The 11,734-nt window shown below is 42.1% G+C and overlaps 1 protein-coding gene across 1 annotated transcript; it reads left to right on the top strand.

Annotated features, from left to right (window-relative positions):
- Positions 1-1,944: 1,944 nt before the first annotated feature.
- Positions 1,945-3,866, top strand: LOC137359992 (probable G-protein coupled receptor 139). Its single transcript, XM_068025587.1, has 2 exons — positions 1,945-2,041; positions 2,962-3,866. Exons 1-2 carry the CDS (start codon positions 1,945-1,947, stop codon positions 3,864-3,866), a joined length of 1,002 nt encoding a protein of 333 aa, XP_067881688.1.
- The last annotated feature ends 7,868 nt before the right edge of the window (positions 3,867-11,734 follow it).

The following is an 11,734-nucleotide window of genomic DNA, read 5'->3' as shown; positions in this document are numbered from 1 at the left end:
CATACCGTTTTCCTTTGCTCCATGACCTTCAGGTCAGTCATTCCCTTTGACACTCTGCCCTATCAAGACATTCTCTTTTGTTATCTCATGCCCCACACCCGCTTTATTTGCTTAAAACCTATTTCATTTGTAACATTTTCCAATTCTGATGAAGGGTCATTGACTTGAAACGTTAACATGGCTTCTCTCTACACAGATGCTGCCAGACCTGCTGAGTATTTCCAGCATTGCTTATTTTTATTACATATATATACTGTGTCTACAAAAACAGGTCAGAGGCTGCGAATTCTGTGGCAATTATGTATTTCGAATCCTGACTCCACAAGGTTTGTCTGCCATCTAGAAGCCACAAGTCAGGGGTGTGATGGACTACTCTCCTCTTGCCTGACACCATCCAGGGCAAAAAAGACCGCTTGATTGGCACCCCTTAAACATTCATTCCCTCCAGCACCAGCGCACAGTACGAGCATTGCGTAGGCGTACAAGATGTGCTGCAGCAATTCGCCAATCCTGCTTCGACAGGACCTTCCAAACTCTCAAGGTTTACCACAAAGAAAGGCACGGCCAAGAGATAGATGAGAATATCACCACCTGAAGGTTTTCCTCCAAGCCAGATGCCATCCTAGCTTGGAACTGTATCGCTGATGCTTCAATGCCGTTGGGCCAAAAAACAGAACTCCAGGATAGCATTTTGGGTGCACCAACATCAGATGGAGTGCACCTGTTCAAGCAGGAGGCTCACCATCACCGTCTCAATGGCAAGTAGGGATGGAAAACGAATGCTGGCCTCGCCAATGATTCTCACAACCCATGAAGGAATCAAAAAATGCACAATATGAGTGGAGTTAGCCAGTTTGCTCATAATAAGCGGGTACAACGTGGCACAATCTGTGAGCAGAGGGAGAGAGCCACAAGATTCGGAATCGAGAGCTAGACTGTTCCACTAGTTAGGAATTCACTAAAGTTCAGTCACACTTGTTGAGATAATCACCGTTTCATATTAATAAAACCCTGAAATTTGACACAACGATGATGACGTGCAAACATTTAATAAGTTAGTTACAAATCTGTCTCCCTGTTACTTAAACAAGAATATTAAATATTTAATTAAAATGCAGAAATATCACGCATCAACCATCTCCAAGACTCTGCACTTAATTGTGGCCAGCAATTGTAACAATATTGCTCGCATTATAAAGTGACTAATTTCCATCCTTCCTTCCTTCCTTCCTACTTCATTCCACCCTTCCTTCCTTCCTTCCTTCCTTTCTGGATAACATACTTATTTTGACCGCTATCATCAACTGGAATAGATGCTTCTCTGAAGCAATTCATTTTATATAACAAGCAAACCACAATAAATGAACAAACTATATTTTAAAACTCTTGAAGCGAAAACAATATTGTGGAAGGTGGAAATCTGAATTATAAGTGAAAAATGCTGCATAAAATCAGTAAGCAAGAGGACATTTTTGGAAGTTGCACCACAGCTATGGAGGGTCTGGTGAAAACTGGCAGTAATGTTATTATTTCAGATATTAAAATTGTTATGTTTTGCTTTTTGCTTAAGTTCTTTATTAGTTGTTGCTCTCTAATAGGAGCACACTTGTTCGGGTTTTTGGGTGATGACACTGTGCTAACCCAGTGTCTCGCCGTTCTTTTTTTGAGAAAAGCCATCTGTGGAAATACTGCTTCGGATTGTGGGACTTGCAAGAGATTATGAAGATACAGCTTTAACCTGGTCTTCAGTGAATTCTTGGAGTGTTGACTTCATCTGTTTGTTCAGTGACTGTAAGTAATCCCAGGCAGCATTGGACCCAATTATCTCACCTCATGGATTTGTGTTTTCTCCGATAAAGAGTGGAGATCCTCTCAATGTGTCAATAGGAGAATTTCTTCCAGTATCAACAGCAAATACTGTATTAACGACTCTTACCAGAAGGGATGTCTCTTAGTTTTCTGATAAAACTCAAAATTCTTTGGGCGTTTAATGATGTAGAAAGGATATACTTCCCCATCTTGGCTGCGGTTGGTGTCCCGAGTAAGTTACAACCTGGAGCTGGTACTTCAGCAACCGGGGTTTAACAGCATGTAATATCTTAGTCCGCACGTCCAGATCGTTAAATTAGAGCAGTGAATATATGGGAAAGGTACTTCATTGGCTGTAAAGTGTTTTTCATGACTGGAGTTTCTCTTTTGTATCCATAGATGTGAGTTCTTTCTTCTATCTTTCTCTTTCTTTCTTTCTTTCTTTCTTTGCTACGATATTCTTTATTATCTCTCTTTTTCTTTCTTTTATCAGTTTATAACGCTATTTTTATTTTTCTCAACGTGTGTATTTGACGTTGACATGTGTTCCATGGATGTCAACTCTCTTCACTGACAGCAACCAAATGATGATTGTGGTCATTATTTCGATTCTATTCAGTCAATGCGTAGTGGAAATCCAGAAAAATTCCCCCGACAAAGCAGTTCAGACGAGGTGAATTGAATGCTTCAAACCTCATATTTTTAGTTTTTCAGTTGGATCAAGGATCCGAGATGTGCAGATGGAGTTCAGATACAGATCAACTGGGAGCTAATTGAATGGCAAAACACGTCCAACTGGCTGAAAATCATAACCACGCTCATGTGTTCAGATGGAAGTGCAGTTCCAGATTTTTTCCCTCTTTTTATTTAATCAAAATACAGTTGCTATTTTCACCTTGTTTTATTCGAACCCGTTGCATCATTTAACTGCTGATTCATTGCTGATTACTCTGATTAAAAATTCTATATGCAGGATGTTCCGTCACAGGTTAGCTCATCGATTCCATCATCTGTCTTTCCGAATTTCAGTTTATGGTGACGGACGTGAATAGACATATTCCACATCCTGTGCTGTTATTTAACGAGAAACACATCACACTGCTGTTATTCAGGTGTTTGATGAATAATTTCCCATTATTTTCTTGTGTACAGTTAACGTGGTGACGATTGTGATCCTGTCTCGGGGAAAGTGCGGTCTCTCCAAATGTGTCACCTACTATCTGGTTTCCATGGCAGTGGCGGATCTTTTGGTCGTTATTCTCGATCTGATCCTAAGGCAGATTCCAATTGTTTATCGGGAACAATTTGCTTTTCTGTATTACGTTAGAGTTTGTGATATCCACGCCGGCCTGCTTTATGCCGCCACAGACTGTTCTGTCTGGTTTACCGTAACCTTCTCCTTTGATCGATTTGTAGCCATTTGTTGTCAGAAGCTGAAAACAAAATATTGTACCCAGAAAACAGCCGCTGTGGTTCTCGGAACAGTGACTGTGCTGAGCTGTTTGAAAAATATGTTCTGGTACTTTCTGTATCAATCTAAATATCTACTTTCGAACAGTCCTTGGTTTTGCGTCGTGGCACCAGCTAAAGGTCGGTCACTGGCCTGGGCTGTTACTGAATTCATGCATCATATTTTAACACCTTTTATTCCATTTATTTTGATTCTACTATTGAATGCACTGACGGTCAAAAACATTATCATCGCCAATACAGCCCGCAGGCGGCTCCGGAGTCGGAGCAGTGGGGAGAGTCCCATGGACCCAGAGATGGCGAACCGAAGAAAATCCATGATTTTACTGTTCGTTATATCGGGGAATTTCGTACTGTTATGGGTGGTGTTTATGATGTGCTCCATTTTGAAACGATTGGAATACTTTCTTTCGTACATGGTTACTGTTTCTCTGCCCACATTTGTTCAGGAAATAGGTTTCATACTCCAGCTCTTGAGTTGTTGCACGAACACATTTATTTATGCAGTGACCCAAAGAAAATTCAGACTGGAGTTGAGAAATGGAGTGAAATATCCTTTCACAATGATGGTCAAATTAATTCGATGAGAAGATCTCACAGCATCGACGGATGAATTTTCAGACAAAGCCTGCTTCACACAATTGTACCAGACACAAATCCAGGGGTACTTGGGGAATGAACATTTAATGTGTTTTTTTTTCCTTCCAAATGCACCATTAGCTCACATTGCCAGGAATCTTCAGTACCTCAGTGCTGAAAATTTTCCCTGACCTTTGCTTTATTTTGAAGTAACATGATTTGAAAGCCAGGACAGGATCATGAAAAATGTAAAGGCAGCAGGAAAAAAGGAAGAGTGCGAAGGTTATTGATTTCTCCACCATCACTGGGATCAATAGATAAGAAAAGTATTTTTTCTGCATTGAATAACCAGTAACCCGGTCACATCCACGTCCTTGAAACCCCATTGCCACCCCACACCACAGTGCACCCGCGAGCCGGAGACCACACATTCCCCGGTCCCAGGATATCATGCTGCAGGGCCGAGGTATAGCGCATGCCCGGGACCCCACACAGCACACTCCTGGAACCCAGGGGAGCACACTTTCTGGAAACAGTACAGCATATGCCATGTGATGATATGCTACACACCAACGGTCCAGTATAGCAATCTATCGGGTACCGATACGGAACAGCCCTGGATAACTGTACACCACATGCTCGAGTAGCAAGACATCAAACTCCTGTATCCCAATACAGTACATTCGAAGGTCCCATGGTAGCGCACTCCCTGTCCATCTATTGCACACAGACAGCTCCTGATGCAACGCAGTCCCTGCCCAGTACACCACACTCCCACGATCGTGTGCAGCACAGCTGCGGGTACCAGTATCACACAAACCCACAGTACTGGCACAACACACATCCGTGTACGAGTGCTATTTACTCCCGGGTGATTATATTACTGGCTTAATAATACTTACCGAACCCGGTACAGTAGATTCCCGGGTCGGGGTAATGTAAAATTCCAGCGTTTGAATCAACACTTACCCGGGTTCCCATACTGTAATTGAATTAGTAATTCAGAGAGTTGGTCCAATAATCGGGTGAGCTGACATTTATCAGGCTCAAGAGTACGGATTTTAAGCTATGTTGCTGATGGTGCTTTTGTATGTTATCGGCGACTCATGCGATTCACGCTGTGGCCACAGCCGATAGAGCGTGAAACCGGTGGAAATTAGTTTCACGTCTTTCCTTTCTTACGTTACGTGTTTCCTGCAGGCTAACAATCATAAGCCTATTGATTTCTCCTTTCTATACATTCGATTATTGTGTTTGTGGAGAAAACGATATTTGAACCCTGCCCTTCCCATTATGCTGCTGGCAGTTTTTGTTATTCAGTGGCAGGCTCCAGAAAGACATCACGTGTCCATCATTGTCCGAAACTCCGAGTGCAGTGAGATGAGATAAACTATATGGCAAACAAAGTAAAAATGCCCGTTCACTTATTCATTTCATCAAGGGTACAGAATCCTTTTCTACTGGTAAGAATCTCTCACGTTATGATTCTTTCCAGCAGAGCAAATGCACGCAAATGGTTCTCGGGGCACAATCGGCCAAATGATTCGGTTATAATCTCCCAAAGTTCCCTACATGCTGGAAGGGTTCCACTGGATTGAAAAACCACAAATTAAATACCTCTATTCAAGAAAGCAGATAGACAGAAAAAGGGAACTATAGCCCAGTTAGCCGAACATCTGTCATCGGGAAAATGCTGTAATTATTTATTGAGAAATTAGTAGCAAGATATTTAGAAATCATAACATAATCAGCCAGTCATCAAGTTTGTACGAAAGGGAAATCTTTCTTGGCAATGTTGTTTGTGTTCTTGAAGAATGTAACATGCAAGGTGGATAAAGGAGAACCAGATTTCCAAAAGGCATTCGGTAAGGTGCCACATAAAAAGTGACTCCACTTGATAATAGCTCATGATGTTCTGGATAATACATTGAACTGGATGGAGGATTGGCTAACCAACAGAAAACGGAGATCTGGAATAAATGGGGCAATTTCAGGTTGGCGAATTGTACCAAGTGGGGTGTCACAGGGATCAGCGCTCGGGCCTCTTCACTTAACAATCTATTTTAATAGTTTGGATGAAGGGACCGAGTGTATTATAAATAAATTTGCTGATGTTACAAAGATAGTTAGGAAAGCAAGTTGTGAGGAGGACATAACGTGTCTGCAAAGATAAATAGATAGGTTAAGTAATTTGGCTGATGGAAAGTAACATGGAAAAATGTGAGGTTGCTCACTTTGGTGGGAAGAACAGGAAAGCAGAATTTTATTTACATGGAATCTTATTTGAGGGAGCAGAATTCTTGAGCTGCATTCAGGAGAACCTTTTGGTCAGGCTGTAGGAAGTCCAACAAGAGAAGGTGGATGTTTAGACTTAGTTTTAGGAAATGAAGATGTGCAGGTGGAAGGAGCGGCAGTGGGAGAGCATTTTGGTTGGTAGTGATCATAATTCAATCACTTGTAACATAATGTTGGAAAACGACAGCGATAGAACAAGCGTTAAGAGTTCTCAACTGGGACAAGGCAAAGTTTACTAAACTGGGGAGTGATTTAGCGAAAGTGGACTGGAAACAGCTACTTGAAGGTAAATCACTGTCATAGCAGTGGGAGACATTCAAATGGGAGATTCAAGGGGTTCAGAGTAAACATATTCCCACAATGAAAAAGGGTGAGACGGCCAAATATTGAGCCCCAAGGAACTTACAGGATAAGATAAGGCAAAAAAGCAAAGCTGATGTCCGACACCAAGAGCTCAATACTAGAGAAAGCCAAGAGGTGTATAGAAAATGGAGGGGTTAATTCAAAAACGAAATTAGGAAGGCAAAGAGAAGGTATCAAAGAATATTAGCCAGCAAAATCGAGGTGAAACCAAAGATGTTTCATCAGTATGTTCAGAGTAAGAAGATAACTAAGGAGAGTGTAGGGCCCAGAAAAAAACAAAAAGGTAACCTATGTTTAGGGGCAGAACAGGTTGGTATGGTTCTTCATGAATACTTTGCGTCTGTCTCCACAACAGAGGGGGAAGATGCAGATATTGTAGTTAATGAGGAAGAGTGTGAAGTATTGGACATGGTAAACATGGGGAGAGAGGAAGTATTAATGGAATTAACATCCTTGAAAGTTGATCAATCATCAGGCTGGATGAAATGTAAACTGGACTGTTAAAGAAAAAAAGAGATGAAATAACAGAAGGTAAGACCATCATTTTCCAGTCCTCACGGGATACAGGTGTGGTGCTAGAGGACTGGAGAACTGCGAACTTCATACCTCTGTTTTAAAAGGGAGCGAGAGATAGATCGAATAGTTACAGGCCAGTCCGTCTAAACTCAGTAGTGGGCAAATTATTAGAATCTATTCTGAGAGACAGGATAAACTGTCATTTAGAAAGGCACCGGCTCATCAAGGATAGTCAGCATGGCATTCTTGAGGGAAGATCTTTTGTAACCAGTTTGATCGAATTTTTTGAAGATGTAACAGGGAGAATAGATGTGGGCAATGCAGTTGATGTGGTCTACATGGATTTTAACATGGCTTTTAAACAAGATCCGACATGGCAGACGGGTTAAATAAATAAAATCCGATGGGATTCAGGGAAATGCAGAAAGGTGGATAAACTATTTGGCTCAGCGGCAGGAAACAAAGGGTAATCGTTCACAGCGACTGGAGTGTTGTTTCTAGTGGAGTTCCGCAGGGCTCAGTACTGGGTCCTCTGCTCTTTGTGATATATAATAACGATTTGGGCGTAAATGTAGGGGGCATGATCAAGACGTTTGCAGATGACAAAAAGATTAGCCGTGTGGTAAATAGTGAGGAGGATAGCTGTCGGCTGCAGGAAGATGTTGATAGCCTGGTCAGATGGACAGAAAAGTGCCAAATGGAATTCAACATGGAGAAATGTGAGGGGATGCGTTTGGAGAGGTGAAACAAGGCAAAGGAATAAACAATTAATGGGAAAATACAGGGAAGTGTAGAGCAAGTGAGGAACCTTGGAGTGAATGTTCACAGATCCCTGAAGGTAGCAGGACAGGTCGATAATGTGGTTAAGAAAGCATATGGAATCCTTTCCTTTATAGGCCGAGGTATAGAATAAAAGAGTTATGCTGGAACTATATAACTCATTGGTTAGGCTGCAACTTGAGTACTGCATGCAGTCCTGGTCACCACATTACAGAAAGAATGTAATTGCATGAAAGAAGGTACAAAGGAGATTTATGAAGATATTGCCAGGACTGGAAAGTGGAACTATGAGGAAAGGTTGGATCAGCTGAGGTTGCTCTTCTTGGAACAAAGAAGGCGGAGGGGAGATCTGATTGAAATGAACAAAATTTTGAGGGTCCTGGATAGAGTGGGCATGAAGGACCTATTCACTTTAATAAAGATGACCATGACTCGGTGGCATAAATTAAAAAGTTATTGGTAGAAAAATTGAAGGGGAAACGTGGAAAAACCTGTTCACCCCGTGGCTGATGGAGTCTCGAACTCATTGCCTGAAATCACACTGAGGAAATGTAGATGACCTGTAGTGCCTGGCCAGGTTTAGCCTAGGATGCTATGGGAAGCAAGGGAGGAGATTGCTGGAGCCCTGGCAGAGGTTTTTGTATCATTGTTAGCCATGGGTGAGGTCCGGAAGACTGGCGGATAGCTAATGCTGTGCCTTTATTTAAGAAGGCAGCAGGGATAAGCCAGGGAACTATAGGCAGGTGAGCCTTACAGCAGAGGTGGGAAAGTTATTGGAAGGGATTCTGAGAGACGGGATTTATATGCATTTGGAAAGGCAAGGTCTGATTAGGGATAGTCAGCATGGCTTTGTGCGTGGGAAATCATGTCTCACGAATTTGATTGAGTTTCTCGAGGAGGTGACGAAGAAAATTGAAGAGGGCAACGCGCTGGGCGTTGTCTACATGGACATCAGTAAGGCCTTTGACAAGGTCCCGCATGGTCGGCTGGACCGGAAGTTTCGAACACATGGGATCCAGGGTGAGTGAGCAAATTGGATACAAAATTGGCTTGGTGATAGGAGGCAGAGGGTGGTAATGCAGGGTTTTTCTTTTCAGATTGGAGGCCGGTGATCAGTGGTGTGCCGCAGGGATCAGTGCTGGGCCCTCAGTTGTTCGTCATATTAAAAATGACTTGGATGAGAATGTAGGGGGCATGATTAGTAAGTTGCAAATGACATCAACCTTCTACCCTTTACAAATGCATGCTGGCTCCCACTGATCAACTGAAAACTTTCAAGGAGTTCAGTTACCCTCTACTTAAATAACAATTCTAATAATTTCCCGATGGCAGATGTTAGGCACACTGTCCTATAATCCCTTGGTTTCCTATTACCACGTTACTTAAATAGCAGAGAGACTTGCACAAGTTACCAATCTAAAGGAACGGTTCCGAATCAAGAGGATTATTGTTAGGGCATCTGGAGTGTTCTCACCTATTTCTTTAAAAGCCTTGGACGAAAACCATTTGTTCCTCGGGATTTCTCACTCTTTAATTCATTGCTGTCATTTGCTTGTGTCAATATTGGTGAGGCTAGCTCCCAGATTCGATTTTCGGCTAGGCTAGTATCTGCTGGAGTGTAGAAGAGTAAGACGCGACTTAATTGAAACATATAAGATCCTTCGGAGTCTTGAGAGGGTGGATGTGTGAAGGATGTTTCCCCTTATGGGAGAATCTAGAACTAGGGGTTACTGTTTAACAATGGTGGATCGCCCATTTAAGACAGCGATGAGATGTTTTTTTTTCTCAGAATATTTCTCTTCCTCAAAAGGCGGTGGAAGCAGAATCTTTGAATATATTTAAGGCAGAGTTGGATAGATTCTTGATAAGCAAGGGGGTGAAAGTTATCGGAGGTAGGTGGAAATGTGGAGTAACCAGTTCAGCCATGAATTTATTGAATGGCGCAGCAGGATCGAGGGACCGAGTGGCCTACTCATGTTCCTAATTCGTATGCAAAGGTCTGGCCGTAATTTTTGACTGTACGCCCTAGTCCTAGACTTCCCACCCAACGGATATAGTTTCTCCCAATCAGCCTCATCTTGTCCCCTTAATAACTTTGAAAAATCGATTGTATCACCTCTTAACCTTTTAAATTCCAGTTAATGTCGGCGAATACACACTAGTTTGTTCATCCAGCACGGAGAAAGGCACAAACCAGAGAAAATGGCAGAAATAGAGCATAAGCTCAATACAGAAGATCTAAATATACCCCATCCTTCACGTCTCTGTTCAAATTTAAACCTGCAGTGTCTTGTGCTGCTCAAAATCAGACCCGGGAAAAGGCATGAAATAAATTAGAACTGCCAAAACCTTTAAATCTTCATTCTAATGCTCACCCAATTGAGCTATTTCGAGCTCACAGTAAAGTTACATTTGAGACGTTGCTTTGGAATAAAATATAAGCCTGGTGGAAATGTCCCTCCTTCTCGTTCCTCAGCTTGTGAGAATATCACTGAGCACAACGCAGAGTTCAGATTATGTTAATATTCTGTTGATGTGTTTGTGGACAAATAAAGCTTAAACGCAACAGAAAACGACACAGTGCAGGCCATGGTGCGAAATGCATTCAAGCATTTCGGAAAAGTTACAGAATACAACATGTGTAATATTGTTTTCTCGGCACTGATAAATTGTGAAAGTTGAGACGGGTCAGAGGTATCACTGAGCTGCACTGTCACCGATCTGCAGGTGAAATGAATTAAAATTCAATCTGTAACATCGAAATGTTGGACAGATGTAAGAGTCTTAAATCAGAAAGAGACTTCCTGATAGTGTTATCGAATCTGATTGATATCAAACATTCCTTGAACTCTCTACTCAGGCAGGAATCTCTGCAACCCACACTTGTTGCTGAGGCTGTTCGGTTCCGGGAAACTACAAGATCCTCATTCAATTGGCAGGAAACATTTGTCCGTTTCGCAGCCAATCATGTCCCTCTCTGTGATGGGCTCTCAACTTTGTTATGTCGGCAAAAGCAGCAGGAAATTAAATTCCTGAAGGGGTCACAGATTATCATTTCATTCCACCTGCCTTCTTTTCTTTGGCTCTGTACTTGCTTATACACGTTAAATGTCTAATTTAATCCCGTTCTGATGTAAGGTCATCGAGCTGAAACGGTAACGCTGTTTCCCTCTCCACTACTGCTGTCCTAGACTGCTGAGAGTTTCCCAGAATGTTCTCCTTTTATTTAAGATTTCCAGCCTCAGCTGTATTTTGTTTTAATTTAATTACAAGTTTAACTTTATTTTATTTATTCACTTGGCATACTGTCATTGTCTGACTGCCCGCAAGGAGATTATGCCGCACACAAGGGGTGCAGAAGGCATCAACTGCTTAAACTAGTTTCGTAACACTCAGGGGAATGAAAGCCACATTCGAAGATTGAAACATTTAGAGAAAACAGACAGTCAGTCAACTACTCACCGACAGAATATCTACCTGTGTCTTTCCCTGCATCTCTTTCTCTCTCTCTCATCCTCACTCTGTGCTCCTCGTTCTCTATCTTACTATCTTTCTTTGAATATTTGTCACTCTCACTCCCTCTTTTGCTTTCTCGCTTTCTAGTTTTGAGCTCTGTATTTCTCCCTTTCCCTGACACTCTGTCTTTCAGTCACTCTTTCCAACTCTTTGTCTTTATATAACTCGTTCCTTCTCTCTCACTCTGTCTCTCGTTGTTAAGTGTTTCTCTCTGTTGATCTCACTCTTGCAATACTCTATCTCTCGGCTTAACTCTATACCCGTTTATCGCTCTCGCATTGCTGTCGAAGGAAACTTGATGTGTGCAAACTGGTTGCAGTCTTTGTTGCATCACAGAGGTGGCCGTACTGCATTGAGTAGAAAGTGCTTTGGAATAGAAGGTAACGAAAGCCTACTGTCGCTCCAC

Source organism: Heterodontus francisci, unplaced genomic scaffold, assembly GCF_036365525.1.
Source record: "Heterodontus francisci isolate sHetFra1 unplaced genomic scaffold, sHetFra1.hap1 HAP1_SCAFFOLD_510, whole genome shotgun sequence".
NCBI classification, from domain to species: Eukaryota; Metazoa; Chordata; class Chondrichthyes; order Heterodontiformes; family Heterodontidae; genus Heterodontus; species Heterodontus francisci.
This window is presented reverse-complemented; position numbering and strand designations above follow the sequence as displayed.

Excerpts from the sequence above, each read along its gene's own strand:
- LOC137359992 (XM_068025587.1), top strand. The coding sequence starts at position 1,945 with ATGTCTCTTAGTTTTCTGATAAAACTCAAAATTCTTTGGGCGTTTAAT. Across the intron at positions 2,042-2,961 it reads GGCTGCGGTTGGTGTCCCGA|TTAACGTGGTGACGATTGTG; the intron begins GTAAGTTACAAC and ends TCTTGTGTACAG.